The following is a 15831-nucleotide window of genomic DNA, read 5'->3' on the forward strand; positions in this document are numbered from 1 at the left end:
CAATATTTCTCTGTGACCCTCTACATTCCCTAGTTCACCATGTTCATCTGCTGCGCTGTCATCATTGCTATCATTCAGTACTGCAATTCCTGCCAGCTCAGCTACTGGATGCGCTCAACTTTAGCAACTTTGGTGGGACTGGTGCTTCTTTCATTGCTCTTCAGCTCTCCCTGCAGGTACGGCAAACTGAGGAAAGGAAAAAAACTGTGGTCAGAGAGAATGTCATGGTGCAGTTGGAGTAGTACATAAGTATGTTTGATTGAAGTCTCTGTCCAGATGTATTCGCTGATTAGTAAGTGTGCCGTATGTTTTATCTTTTCCAGTGTTGCTAAGAATCTGTTTTTCTGGTAAGTGTCATGTTTATTTGTGCGCTGCCATGATTTTCTTTTAAAAGGCAGTAGGATTTTACACCATTGTATCAGCATCTGTTCAAATAACTTCTGCTGACTGAAGAACACAAAGTACATTTTGGTGCAGCTTCTGAAGTTACTGTGTTGGTTTAAGATACACATTATTCCAACATTCGGTTTGTATATTTCCCTACATCTGGTTCTTCTTCTCTGTCTGGTTATTTGTCTGTCTCCTCCAGGTCAGCTGGCCAAAACAACAGTAACAACTCCATCGTCATATCTGATAGCCAGGGAGATCATGACCTACCACCCCAGCCTAAGGACCTGCTTGGCCCTGAGGCCTGTGTGGCCTTTTTCTTGCTCCTTCTTCTGGTTTGGTTCCTTAACCGCGAATTTGAGGTCAGTTACCGTCTACATTACCATGGTAATGTAGAAGCTGATCAACATCGCATCAAAATCCAGAACATGAGGGACCAGGCTGATTGGCTTCTTCGTAATATCATTCCCATACATGTTGCTGAGCAACTTAAGGTCACCCAGAGTTACTCCAAGAACCATGACAACGTGGGTGTAATATTTGCCAGTATTGTTAACTTTAGTGAGTTTTATGAAGAAAGTTACGAAGGAGGTAAGGAGTGCTACCGTGTCCTCAATGAGCTAATTGGAGACTTTGATGAGCTGTTACGAAAGCCTGCCTTCACCAATATTGAAAAGATTAAGACGATTGGTGCCACCTACATGGCAGCAGCGGGTCTCAATGCTCAGCAGTGTGCAGATGCAGCTCATCCTCATGCCCACCTCCGCGCTCTTTTTGAATTTGCTCTGGAAATGATGTGCGTGGTGGATGACTTTAATAAGAACATGCTGGGCTTTGGCTTTAAGCTTCGGATCGGATTTAATCATGGGCCTCTAACAGCAGGGGTGATCGGCACCACCAAACTTCTCTATGACATTTGGGGTGACACAGTCAACATTGCCAGTCGCATGGATACAACAGGTGTGGAGTGTCGTGTCCAGGTTAGTGAGGAGAGCTATTGCATACTCAGTGGCATGGATTATGAGTTTGATTACCGTGGCACAGTTAATGTCAAAGGAAAAGGTCAGATGAAGACCTTCCTTTACCCTAAGAGTGGAGACAGTGGCCCTGTGCCTCAGTACCAACTCTCAGTCTCACCAGAGATCCGGGCTCAGGTGGATGGCAGCATTGGACGTTCACCCACTGATGAAATTGCCAGCATGGTACCCACATCTAGCATGACTGCAAGCAGTACAACCACGATGGTACCAAGCACCAGCGCTGGCTCGTCTACCACCACAGGGCTTGGCCATGAGAGAGAAACGGCACGGTATGTAGAGAGGGCGGACGGTCTTGAAAGGCGTCCATCTGCAGAGACTGCTCATGCCAGGCGCTCTATGTCTCACAGTGGCCTAACGTCCGTACCTGTTACCAACCTAGAAGGACCTCCTTCCTCTGCAAATAAGAAACAGCTCATCATCTCATCCACGATACAGCAAAATACAACCCAAAATTCAACAACAACCCGTAAAGACATCAAGAAGGACCAAAACAAGGACGATAACAACACAGGGGAGTCAACCAGACTTTAAGTATTTACAACTATGACGCTTTTTTTCATAAATCCTCGACCCTTTAAGCTCTTTTTCTTTTTCCTTTCCGTCAGTATTTGTTGAATTTGCGGTACATTTGGTCCTACCCCAGGTAGGTGGTGATGTGACTGGCTGATACTGATAATGGAGGTTGCAAGAGAGAAGATGTCATGCAGAAACTGCCGGAGGAAATGGGAAGATAACGATGGTTACCTCTGAACCTCGTCCTACCTGCCACAGATCCCATCGTTTCTCATTCACCTTCTTGATTAGCTCTTCACCTTTAACCTTGATGATTTTGTTCACGTCTTTTTAAGTGCCTTTATAACAAAATAATGTTCAAACTACCCTTTTTCAGTAAAGGGCAAAACAGCATAAAGGGAACATTTGCAAAATTTTAGGGAAAAATTCTTTGCTTTTGTTACAATTTTACTTTCTAAACTGTGTTTTGCTATGATATTTTGCCTTTTATTAACCAACAGCTCAGTAAGCTGATACGGAAAATGCTAAGTTATGAGGAGGGAAGAAGATGTTCCAGTGTATGAATTAGTAAAATCTGCACTAAAATGCAGCAGAGCCTGTTTCTTAGTGAAAATCTTGAATAATACAGACTAATTAATACAGTCAAAGTGCAGAGGAGGCCGAGCTGCATGTTGTGAGTGTAATTGCATATATAATGTGCGTGAATGTGTTTTTGTCTCTGTGTGGTAACAAGATTAGCATTAATGGAGAGAGAAGTGCCAGTTAGTTATTAGACAGACTTGCTGGGAACAACTGGGTGACAAACAGTTTAGGAACGCAGTTTAAACAAATCTTGCTTGCTGATTTGGCGTTTTTTTTTCTCTGCCTCAGCTAAGATCTCTGTATTGTCTCACTACTGAGGCATGATGGTCTCAGCTAATCAGCAAGCCCGCAGAAACAGCCTCCCAAAGGAGCCTAAACTGTTACTTGTGTGTGTGGCCTCTCCTCTGATCCAGGCACTTGTAGGAACCTTAAGCTGCATTTAATGTCGATGAGTATTTCTATTGAGGTAGAGTGGAGAGTCTTTAGGTGTGAGTAGACTGATTAGAAGTCGCTATGGATTACACTGTGTGCTAGCTGATAGTGCTTTTAAGACATGGATAATCAAAGCGGAATATCACAAATCATTGAAAAATATGTTGTTTTTTTAATTAATTGTAAAACAAGACTTGAACTGCTCATGTGAAGCTTCTTTTATTTCTATGATTTGAAAGACAATTCTAGATCCTAAGAGCTGGACAAATTACCTGCTTCATACTTGTAATGGCATGAAACTTAATGTATTAGCACTGTAAATGCAAAGACAGTGTACCAAATGTATTTCAGGTGTGTAGCTAGAGTTTTCTATGCTTTCTTTTTAACTCACTGGTTTCATTCTCTTATGTCAGATTGTTGAGAAAATAATGGTGATAAAACGGATTGTGTGCTCAGAGGCAAAATTGTTTTACATCAGTATTTTATTTTTGACATGTAAATATTCTGTACAGCAAATTAGGTCCCTCATAGTTTTACATTTCAATTAGAATACCGCTACTTGACAAATATGACAGAAAAATTGCAGAAATTTGTCTACTATTAATGACATAACATGTGAGAGAAGCTCCATCATTTTATGAAGAGGGCCAACTTTTTTGAAAATGTGGTTATTTGCCATCTTACCAAGTGGGAGACACTCTCAAGTGCATGTATTACAAGGCTGAGACCCACCAGACGACTGCTAGTTAATTTAGCGCAATGAATGGTTGTGGGTTGTGTTAGCACTCCTCAGTCAAAAGTCATCAATTACTTAGTAATATTGTCAGGGTTGTGCATAATATTTCTCATGAAATAACTATAAAATTTTAAGGTATTGTTATTTAAGAATTATGAACTGAGTTGGAACAACTTTCCTGACAAAAATGCTTGGCTCTGTGATTTGCCGCAGCATCTAGAAAACCTCAAATTACATTACAAAACATTTATTGAGGACTAGAGGAGTGAAGGATCATGGCAGACTTTATAAGACAGGATGAGAAGGATTATTTCGAGACCAACCAAGATCTTGAATCTGATCTGTACGGTGGCTGTGAATGGACGTATGCTAGAAATTCCTAACCAACTCCATTCATTGTGCTAAGCTAGCCAGCGGTCAGCCGGTGACAGTGGTTGTTAGTAATGGAAACACAAACAAGGGAGGGTTTCTGGAGAGAATGGCAAATAAGTGGGTTTCTCTAAAAGTTGGCACATTCCTGTTTTTCCCTGATAGGTAAATAACTTTTTGTGTTTTGCCTTCTATTAGTGCAAGTAGGGTAGCTTGCGCCTTTTACTTTAACGTTGTCACTTTTTTTTCACCGTAACGTTCTTTTATCTCTTACAACACTAAACATGTTCCCTAAAGCTCATTCCATTCATTAGAAGGAGAATGCTTTTACTTTACTCTTGAATCTTTGATTTCAATGATGTTTTCTAAGGTCATAAATTTGAGTAGTGCCTTTTCTTCATGTGTAAAAGTTAGCTTAATCATACCAAACCTAGTCAACATTAGCTGGCCTTATTGCATTTTTTCCTGCCTTCTATTTTGTACTGTATTAATTGCACAGATGGAGTTTGTTTTAAATGCAGTAATAAGAGCTAAATATAATTGGACTGGAAGTGAAAATGACCTTAATGCTTGTGAGCACACAACCCTCACACCCACCCAAATTTGTGTATCTTAAGAGTATAAAGGGACTTTTGAAATAATCAGTGTTGCTGTCATCAAAGAATAAGTGCTTAATAGAGGTTATGATAATCTTGTGTCAGGTTCAGCACATTAGCTACATTTCTGTTTACCTTGGTAATTTTGATAAGCTTATTTGAATATTGTGTTTTTTATTAACTTGAAATATTCTGGAGAATAATACAGTAAATACATCAACTCATATATTTAAGTTCCACTTTATTCAAAGGCCTGAGCATTCGAGAGTGCGAGAGCCCTCTTGTATTTCTCCTTACATTGCAAATATAATTTAAAATGTTGCTTTGATTTGGTTTATTGAGATGTAAGTGACATTCTGAACCAGCAGAATGGAACACTGGGAAAACGTTGATGCCAAAGAGTGTCATTGCCATCTCTTCAATTTTCCTCTATGTTATGTCTCATCTCTGTTTTTAGATTGCTGATTTTCTTTAGCATGTTCAAGATTATGATATTCACACATTTGCACAAGGCACGCAGTTTTTATGTACAGAATGCCTTTGTATTGTACAGTATCAGAGCATTTTCTAATATTTATATATGTGCATGTACTAGAGTATTAAATAGTAAACAATTAGCTTTTTGCAAGAATGTTGGAATAATGTTTTGTGTTCTGTTTGCCTGCATGCGTGTAAAAATGAGTGTTTGTAAAACTGTGTGGTTGTGTGTGTTTGGGAGAGATATGCTAACCTTATCAGGAATGCAACCTGGATGTGTTTTGGTTCAGTTTATCATCTCCGAAGTACGACATTCTATGACAGTACAAACTCAATCAGTGTAGGTTTCTTTTTTCCTTCTTCAAACTGGCCAAATAAAGACTACTAGATGTCTGCTGGTTGGCAGTAAATGAGTAGTCTGCTATAGACTAATGAACTGTTGCTATTTTGAAAATGTTTTTGTACATAGCGTGCTAATAGTTTTGCACCTGAGGGTTAAAACTGAATAAAGTTAGTTGCTGGTAAATGTTTGCTGTTGAATTTATAGCCTCTGACCTCTCTATTTTGTTCTGCAGTTAGCAATTGTGGTTTGAGACTAAATAGTGCATTTTGTGTTCTTAATGTTTATTTTATATTTGTACATTTTATTTGACATCCTACTCCATTTGTCTCACATTGCAGCCTTGCATTAAAGCAATTAATATACTATTATGCAATGTTGTGAATTAAACATTTCAACATAATATAGTCATAAAATTATGCTCACCTCAGATCAGAAACTACATTATACTGCATATGGTGTGTCAGTAATGATGATTCAATAGTATTTGTGGTTCACTTTAATAATCAAGCCTATTAATTCATAACATATACTTATTTTTATTTTATTTTTATTATTTATTTGTTTTACTTTTCATGAATTCTCAGATTTATCTGAATTTGTTTAAAATACTACTTTGTTTTCATCCAACAATGAACAGTGTACAAAGGTTCCCAACAACTGGAGCTGGTTCAGAACCAGAGAGGCTACTGCTCATATATCTGCAGACACTAGTGCATAAACACTAATGGAGAATATGTGAAATTTTAATGGTAATGTAGTCAAATACACTGCCTTAGTACTGTAATATGTCAGTAATAATTCAAATATTTTAATAATCGATATTTGTATCATCCCCCACATGTATTTATACATTACTGGAATTACTATTGTAATTTCCCTTTATTATTTTGGACATTTTTTTTTTGAAAGCGCGTAACATACATTATATTTCTGATTAATTCACCCCACAGGCAATTTCACGTACGTCCACATGACGCACGGTAGGACACAGGTTTACGTCAGGGCGTCGTAGCACGACACCACCCCCTCCTCCCCCTGTAGTCTAGCTAGGAAGAAAAAAAAAAACTTTTTTGTATCGGAGGAATCAACAGCCGCCATCTTGACGCGGCTCAGAATCGGGATTTCTGCGGGAGCATTAATTTTAAAAACCGACTGGAGCTGCTCAGAACGGACTTAAACGGGCTTTTCTTGAACAATATCGAAGTATTAGTTCTTCCGATGAGGATTAATGTAATCATGTGAGGGTTACATGGCTTTTAATCGTGTCGAAAGCCCACTGTATATTTGATTTCCCTTTTAGAGAGCGCCGCTTCTCTCCGTATCTCCGTCCCGAGACGCTGTATTTACCGGGCGACAGCGACGAGAAAAATAATCCACTTCATAGAAAATATTTTTTGAATTTTCCTCTTTTTATTTAAACCCAAAATATATTTTATGGGTGCTCATTTCGACGGCGAAAAAAATGATTCTACACAGACGTGAAACCGACCATCTGAGGAGAAAAGGTTTTGCTTTGGCTTTGTGTAATATTTTATGATAGTTTTTTATTTATTTTTCTCGAACTGAAATAATTTTTGGACGTAATTATTGAGGATAATTATGTGGGTGTTGGGTGTTGGATTATCATGGGGTGATCTTCGGCGGCGAAGCGTGGCGCTGTTGCCTTTCTTTTGAAACCTCTTTCTCCAGGCAGCGTTTCGCCAGGCTGCCAGTCAAGAAATAACAGTTAATTTTATCATTTAAACAGTCCGTGAGCGAAACTTGTCAGTTTATACGAGCCAGTGGCTTGCAAGTTGGACGGATTCTTTTTTTTCCTGCATCAACATCCATCCCAACATTTGACGACCAGAATGGCTGACAATCTGCTGGATGTCGGACCCCCCACTGCAAAGCGACCCAAGCTTAATTCACCTCTCTCCGGCTCTGATGGCCCAGGTGAGTGCAGGACATGGCTTTACAACTGTAACGCTAAGCTAGCTTCTTGGTAATATGCTAGCATACAGTATGATTAGTGTGTTTGACTCCTGTATATACACATTATCGGTGCTATATGAGGTTGGATGCATCCAAGTAAACCAAGTAGCGACTTCGGTTGTGCTACGGAAATGTCACAGGACAAATGTAATATATACACGGTCCAAGAATGATTGTTGGATGAAGGCTACAGGTGATTAACTAACGTATAACTGTAGTTGTACTTCAGTGGTTGCAAACTGGCGGCCCCATCCAGATCACACATGGGGGGTTGGTCGGCAGTAGGAGTTTGTACCCAACTTTTCATTTATGATGATGCCAAAGTTAACCTGGAAACAAAATTTTGCCTCGCCATCATTGACTTGGCCTTGATTTTTTCTATTTGGATTGATGCTTTCTCGGTGTTAAAGAGCATTTGAAGAGGGCCGACCTCTGCTTACGTTAATAGACGCTTTAAAAAACATAACTAAAATCCAACACATCATTAAATATGATCTGTTAATGAGTATGTTTCATTTAGGTTGTAGTTTTTGAAATTAATGGAAATGTTAAAGAACATATAATATTATTCAGTAAAATCTTTGCATTTTATGTGCATCGGTCAGAAATGAAAGTAATCTTTCCTTGGCTCATGCTCGACCTTTAAACCAACTTAAGTCAAAGATAGTCTACTAGTTTTGCTTAATCTTGCTGACAGATAAACAAACATAGAAATGGCATTAACCTCCTCGGCAGAATTAATAATCTCCAGGAGCCATTCATGAATAAGTCTGACATTATTGAAATATTATGAATTCATGAGAAAATAAAATTTCTTCTTACCTTTCAGCATAGAGGAAAGAGTAGAAATCTGTTCCTTAGCAGTGGTATTAATCCTCATTGGTCCTTCAGTATAGCACATTCTTGACTTGAAGCAGTCGAACTGGTGTCCTGTTGAGAGAGAGAGAGAGCTTCTCAAACCATTTAATTGACATGCTACTGGAGGTATCACCATCTTTGGTTGAACAACATGGATGAATACTCCTGGTTTTAATTTAGCTTTTTTAATGTATTAAGACATATCTTGGAAGAATACTTGTTCATGCAAACTTCACTGCAAAGTTGCAAAGAACTGCTGCCATATTGAGATTGTTGGAGACTAGCCCAAGGGTCTATGTCTCCACCTGGCCAACCTGCAGAGCGACTTTTCTAGATTACTTGTTGGACTGTCTAAAAAGGAAGTTAACTATTTGGTAACCCCCACATTTTTTATTTAACAAGGAGACCTCTTGGAGTGGGCACACTTTTGCCAGTGTTCATGGAATGTTTTCTGACTAATAAATGAAAATTTCAAGTGACACTTTAATTGTTATGAAAATGATAACATCACAACCCACTGTTTATTGTCACATCTTTGTTTGAGAATACTTAAGAAATAGGTTCAGCCATCCTCTAAGTCTTCATACACAGCCTTTTCACATTATTTAGATGATCATGAGTTACGTGACTTCAAGGTTGGAGGTTTAAACTGAGTAGCTTAACTAAACTAATTAATAGGGATGCAGAACTAAGGAATGGCCATTTGGACCATTTGAGCCAACAGACCACGATCCTGTTAATTACGAACAGACTATAAACAGGCAGTAAGTGACAGCAAGTGTCTGCAACACTTTGAAATATTCTACTTTTATGTGTAAATGATAGTGGCAGCACAAATAACAGAACATGAGGAGTCACTCATGTCATCACACACCTGCAGCACTGCTGTGAACAGATGAATTCAAACAGATTGAAGTGGCATAATGGCCTTGATCTCAAGTAACTTATTATCAAACTAATAGTAAATAGCCTATTCCATAGTCTTTCTCATGAAAGAACAGACGACACGTTGCATTTTTCTGGTCATTCCTATCTCCGTCTTCATCATATCAAATCATACATTCAGAAATAGTATCATGTCGACATGCAGCCAGATTAGTCTGATTCCCGCTCTGATTTCCCCGGAATGCAGAGATCGTGCCTTCCTAGTGCATCTGATCCATTGAAGGCAGATCATCTCATGTAGTTGTCCACCCTGCTGTCTCTGGGTCATTAGCTTGTTTAGTGGTGCCGTAGGTGTTTTCTAGTAGCAACATCATGGCATTGATCTGGTGGGGGCCTATGACTTCAACCTGCACAGCAGACCCCACAGTGTCATCTTTCTCATCATCTTTGCTCTGATTGGTGGTGTACACCCTCATGAATATCATGTCATATAACCTGTGTTTCATTTATCATGCCACTAAATTTTGGTTTGATCACATTAGTTAGTTGTAATTCCCAAAGATTGGTTAATTGGTTAGCATGGGGATCCCTAGCAGCAATCAGTTGGCTGGCAATTGAGTCACCGTCCATTATGGATGCCCGGTCGTGTTTTTCTGGCCTGCAATGCTGTTCATGTATTCCGGCCATCATCAGATCCATGGCTGATACTATCATGTTTGTGTTGGGATTTCCCGATAGCACAGCCAGGGACTGAATCGGGACAGTTTTCAGAGTGACTGGCCTGACCAGTAACTGGCTGGTCAGTGTCACGTCTTTCCAATTCCTAACCTGTCACTTGCCACATCAATCTACACAAAGCCGATCCAGCCACACAGGACACCCTAACAAATGAACACAAATGGCATAGTATATCTGGTCAGTTTTCAATATAAAATGTCATGTACAAACCAAAATCAGCAGAATTTGAGCAAGTTAACGAAGCTAGGCAGACAGCTGGAAATTGCAGCTATGTGCAGAAACGCCGTGATTGATGTCAAAACCGAAATGTGGCAAAGCTGTGACCAGTAAAAATTCAAGCTTGCAATTTGTAAAACACATAAGGCCAAAATATTCTACTTTTATCATGCAAAAAAAATGCAGTCGGTGTATCTCCAATTTTTGGTGTCGCTAAAGGCTGATCAGTACATCAGGCAGTCTGTGTCAGAACACTAAGTCAGTGGTATCATTCATAGTAAAGAAAAACAGGATTCCTTTTTAGCACAGCATTAACATGTGGCTGCTGCCTGAATTCCAAATATTACTTGTTAAACTAATACTCCGTTTCCATTGCACACAGCCGCATATACACAGGTGTTTTAAGACTAGGTAAACCTGCTACAAAGGCAGATTAATTCTCATCTCATTTTGAGTAGACAAGGATTTGCCTTTCTGTTTATGTTCCTTGGTGTTCCATGTTTGACTTCACAAAGTCACCATGCAGCTTGATGTTTTTTCATCAAGTGCCCTATTAAATTATTTGTGTCGAAACCTTTTAATGTGCATCTTGCACAAGGTATTTTATCATGGCATATGTTGTAGATGGCGTACCTTTAGTCTTGCACTTTTTGTAAAATTTCCAATTTTGGTTTTGGCGGTCAGTGAGGAAAACAATTAATCCATCTACTGATCGCACATTTTTATTAATGATTGTCTGGTTCGTATCAGGGCATTTACTTGTCTATTTTATCAACTATGACTGGAGAGTGTCTGGTATACCTTATTCAGTATACCTTATTCTGAGCTGGTCTATTGCTTTTGACAAATGAGGCCATATGTACGATGTTCACATGCATTGAAATTTTCTTCCGTAAGGATAAAAACATACTTTAAAAGTTGTGAGCTTTGTAAGGCTAAAATAAGCTGTGGAGGAACATTAACGAAAAAGTTTGAGACAACAATCAGTGACCACTCCCCTGCTAAACATGCACAATTTCAAGAGGCTAGCAAAGGCAATGCAGCTAAAGCTAGTGAGAAAGCAGTAGTGTTAGAAAAGTAAGTAAGAAATATTGCACTGGATTGTATCAGTGTTTTGCATAGCTTTGTTTGTATTTGATGTGCAGTCGCTAGAACCAGGTATGGGAAAAACCATGGATCGTTTATTTTAGTGAATGAAGTTTACATGACTATAAACTCTGTTCATCTAGAGAGTATATTTGTACTTACTCAGTTTTTAAAGTTTGGTTTAAGATTCCCTAATGGCGACATAGCCAGTTACAAATTTATTCATCAACAACTGTGCTTTCTGGCATTGCAGAAGTCCATACAGCAGTGCAGCAGTAGCGATGATCTTTTACAATTGCTGTTGCTGGTGCTCAAATAAAGTTAGCCTGTCATGGGAGATGCTTCTGCAGAATTTGAGGACAACTGTGTGGAGGTCTCTCTGCTTTAGGGCTGTCAACAAACATGGTGAATTAGAATTTAAAGCTCAAATGTAAGGAATAACATACGTTCAAATGGGGAAAATTCACTGTCAAATGTCAATAATCTAAGAAGAAGCTGCTCAACAGGTGTAGACTCAAGTCAGTTTCCCTTTCTGATTTTGTGAGTTTACCACTATGACTGTAACCAGAGATGCATAGATTGCATTTTTCTTGATGAACTATGATTTCCGATTTTTTTTTGTTCGCACGACTTGCAGATACCTATTTTTTGCCGATTCTAATTTTCTCTCTGAAAACTCTGTATTAATATTGTATTATTATATTATAAAAACATTAAATCATGTTATTGTTAGTTTTTTTGCCTTTCGTGTTTTACAAATTGCGAGATTTATATCCTCATTACTCTCAGTGAACATCTTCTACACTTGACCCCGAATTTCCACCAGGTATGGCTGTGGCGCTTTCAGGCAGCAGTGCCAATCCCATCAGTCCTCAGCACAGCTGCTATTTCCAGCTGGCCTTTGTTAACTTCCTAAGATTGTCCTTGCCTGGGCAATTGGTGCATCCCTAGCTGTAACTATCTAAAGAGTTAAGTCAAATTTACCAAACTTGTCTTGAGCAGACACAGAGTGTGATCAGCACCTGGAGCAATGTGAAAAGCCCCATTTGGAAATGCTTATATCTTGTTGAGAAATAATAGAGCCTTTGGGAGAAAAATTGTATTTTTGCAGCTCAAGATAAAGTTGTGTGAGTAGGGACAGTTTGACTGTCAATTTTGAAGTTTTCACAGCTGTTAATCTGTTTTAAAATGCAGTAGAGATCAGAAACATCAGTTAGTTCCATCTGCATAATCTTACGTGTTTGGCTTCATTATCTAGTCAGCTGACAAGCTTTGGGTTATGGCCAAGGTAGCTCATCCTCTCAGAGGGGTGATGGGAGCTTTCGCTGGGTAATAAAGTAGCCCAACATTAGGCCTCCCCCTCATTCTGTCCCTTAGACACACACTCTCACACACACATATTCAGTATGACAATGCACAGTGTCACTTGTAGATCCGCTCTCTTTGAAGTTTTAGACGCTGCTCAGGGACTTCAGAAGATTTTAAGTGTCAGGCTACAGATGGGTGGATAAGAATTTTTTTTCTTGGACTGAAAAAACTAAATTTTGAGAAAATTATTGGGTGGATCAGTGAAGAACTTTTCTCTTGTCTACAGTGTACCTAATCGAGAGCCTGCATTCTTCCTAAAACAAAATATTTTCACATTAGATGTGTATTGCCAGTAGAGCTGGGTATTGCTACTTACCTTCCGATACGATACGATTTCGATACACTCTGTCCCAAGTCGATACGATTTCCGATACGATTCGATATGATATTTTAGTTACAATACCAATTTTGCTTTGGTAATGGAAGAGATTCTCAAAGGACTAATGCTGTAAATTCAATTGTTAAAGTAACCCTCTAACCTGGTGCATAATTAAATATTAATATTTACATTAAGAACTGACCATTAAACAGTAGTTATACAACATGATGCACTTTTTATTTAAATATATGACTGACAGTCATTTAAAACAAAAGTGCAACTTAGACTTCCACAAACAAACATACAGGCTGTATGTGTATGTGCATGTTTTAAACAGTGTTTAATATAAAGTAAAATGTTTTTAAATTAAAACAAAAATAATACAAGTACATGAACAATTCCGGTTGTCAAACTGTAGTGGAAACAGACATTTGGCTCCTGGTACAGGAAATGCACATTCTCTACTAGTGTGGGGCAGTTAGACTCTTGCTCGCAGCGTTTAAACAACTCAGATCACCAGAGGGGTATTCCATGAAGCTGGCTAACTGAGTAAGCCTGCCTCATACACTGAGTAAAACCTGGAAGAGCTCTTTTTCCTTCAGTCCATGTTACAGATTTGAAGAATTTCTGGGTTTTGCTCTGTGCATAAACCAGGCTTATGCAGTTAGCCAGCTTCATGGAATACCCTCCAGCAGCCAACCAATGTAAACAATAATAATAAAAAAATGTAAACAGACACTGGACCCAGACCAGGCCAGGCTAGACCTAGACCAGACAAACCAGACCAGTCCCACATCCATGGACACTAAACATATAGACAAAAAGTAATACTGTAGTGTACCTCATGAAAACATACAAACAGTGATACAATACTGCAGTGATTGTCTCACAAAGCTTTGGTGCAGTTTGAACAGAAATCGGAAAAAAAAAAACTCCGAACTTAGGCGCATTGTAAAAGAAACCCGATTGTCTAAAAAAAAATGGACAATCTAAACTCAACTGTAAGTACAAGGCCCAATCATGAAGTTTAATCACCACTTGCTGGGGACTGAAGAACAACAGCTCATCGTCATGTTCTGGAGTGAGGCGGCTCCTTTTTGCTGTAATAATGTCACCAGCGGTTGAGAATACCCTTTCGGAAGGGACACTGGTCCCAGGCACACAAAGATAACGCTTCGCTTGGCGAGATAAAAGGGGGTAACTTACCTCATGCTTCATCCACCAGCTCAGTGGATTTTCAAAGAGTGGGAGAGGATCTACTTCGCTGTATCCTTTTACTTCATCCTGTGCCTTCTCAGGTGCACTTCTCGCTGGTGCAGCTGGTTCTTTCGGCTTGTAGGCTGGACCCAGGAGAGCACAAGAAGGCTCCTTGGATCTCTTTGTTGGGGGAGGATCAGCTTGTTGTACAGTAAGAGCAGCTCCATCAGCTTGTGGCTGTTGAAAGATAAAATATATATTCATGATATATTAATTGTGTCAGTCTGTCTCGGTGTGTATACAAATACCGTAGTAGTATACATTAAAACTAATCAACTTACATTAGATGCCTCCACTTGCTCCAGACGAGCAGCTTTCGTCAAGATTGTAGTCAGCCTGGCGAAGGTATCATCATGGGCCTCTTGGGAGAAGAAGGGCAGAGCCTTCAATCGAGGATCAAGAGCTGACGCTTCATAAAGCGTCTTTTAGTGCCTCGTATCTTTTAAAAAGAGATTTCATAATTAATAACTTACAGGATCATTGAGTCATTGCATTGGCTTTGCATACATACAGGTATACAGTGTGTATACAGTACACTTAACATGCACAGACACACCCCATGACCTCAGTGTTTTTTAACTAAGTATACCTTGAACCCAAGTTGACGTGCACAGCAGTTTTGAGCTCCTTAATCACGGGTGAATCGTCGGGGACACTGGTCATCTGATCCAACAGCTGTGCGTGCAGGGGTGCAATGACGGAGAGTGTTGGGGTTATCTCTTCAGACATAATCAGTGTGGCTGCCTTCGGTAATGATAAAAATAATAATACATTATGTTTGTGTATATCACTACATATCTGAAACAGATCCCAAAGTGCTGCAGTAAAGTATGAGCTAAGACAAGACAAATGGCGAAAAGAAACAAAAATGAGAATATACAAAACATATGAACAAGACAAGAGTGATACCTTCAGTGGTTGGAGAGCTTTCACAATATCTTCTGCCACTGTCACATCAGCCTCTGTTAGGGTACAGAGGTCTCATTCGTTTTTGCGCACCTCAGGTGAGAGCAGCGTTGCTGTGATAAGATGAGAAAAACTTTAATGTCCAATTAATGTACATTAAATTGAAATGCATATTTGGCACTGGCACATAAACAAACACCATTAACAAGTTTGTAAAACAGATAAAACAACAGACACAAGATATGCACGCAAAAAAATGATTTTGAAAAACCAGATAAAGCAATAAAGACAGACTGGTAATGGTACATTCACCTGAGATAGCTGGTTGTTGCTCCAAGAAGCGCTCCAACATGTCCAGTGCGCTGTTCCAGCGGGTCACCACGTCGATCACCAATTTGTGTTGAGGTAGGCTCAGAATCTTTTGCTTCTCTTTAAGCATGTGGCTTGCCATTGTGGTGCGATGGAAAAATGTTGTAATTCGCCTCACTCGGCCCAGCAGTCGGGCAACAGAGGGTATTCTGAGTACGGCTTGCGAGGTTAAGTTGAGGGTGTGGGCGAAACAGCTGACATGCGACAGCTCCATTGAGGCGACTGCCCGGACCATGTTGGCTGCGTTGTCGGCAACAACAGCCAGGTGTTTGTTTGTGAGTTCCAACTCTCGAAGCGCCTCCGTCAGCAGCTCAGCAAGATAACTCGCGGTGTGGCTGGCTTCAATCACCCGCGTTTGTAAAACGTGGGACATGAGGGAC

General features: G+C 39.6%; 2 protein-coding genes across 6 annotated transcripts in view; both read left to right on the forward strand.

Annotated features, from left to right (window-relative positions):
• The window catches only part of adcy9b (adenylate cyclase 9b), a 33741-nt gene extending 28083 nt beyond the window's left edge, over positions 1–5658 (forward strand). For both annotated transcript variants that reach the window (XM_086184556.1, XM_086184557.1), the window contains exons 9-11: positions 34–176; positions 324–347; positions 590–5658. In XM_086184556.1, coding sequence (XP_086040682.1) covers positions 34–176; positions 324–347; positions 590–1958 — 1536 coding nt within the window. In that variant the 3' untranslated portion in view covers positions 1959–5658. The remainder of the gene's footprint in view (positions 1–33; positions 177–323; positions 348–589) is intronic.
• Positions 5659–6557: 899 nt separating this feature from the next.
• The window catches only part of LOC147245110 (CREB-binding protein-like), a 39910-nt gene continuing 30636 nt past the window's right edge, over positions 6558–15831 (forward strand). For all 4 annotated transcript variants that reach the window (XM_086186270.1, XM_086186272.1, XM_086186271.1 and 1 more), the window contains exon 1: positions 6558–7410. In XM_086186270.1, the coding sequence (XP_086042396.1) occupies positions 7326–7410 (85 nt within the window). In that variant the 5' untranslated portion in view covers positions 6558–7325. The remainder of the gene's footprint in view (positions 7411–15831) is intronic.

The sequence above is a fragment of the Aulostomus chinensis genome, chromosome 18 (genome assembly GCF_037954235.1).
Source record: "Aulostomus chinensis isolate RoL2024-O1b breed Wild chromosome 18, RoL_Achi_v1.0, whole genome shotgun sequence".
NCBI classification, from domain to species: Eukaryota; Metazoa; Chordata; class Actinopteri; order Syngnathiformes; family Aulostomidae; genus Aulostomus; species Aulostomus chinensis.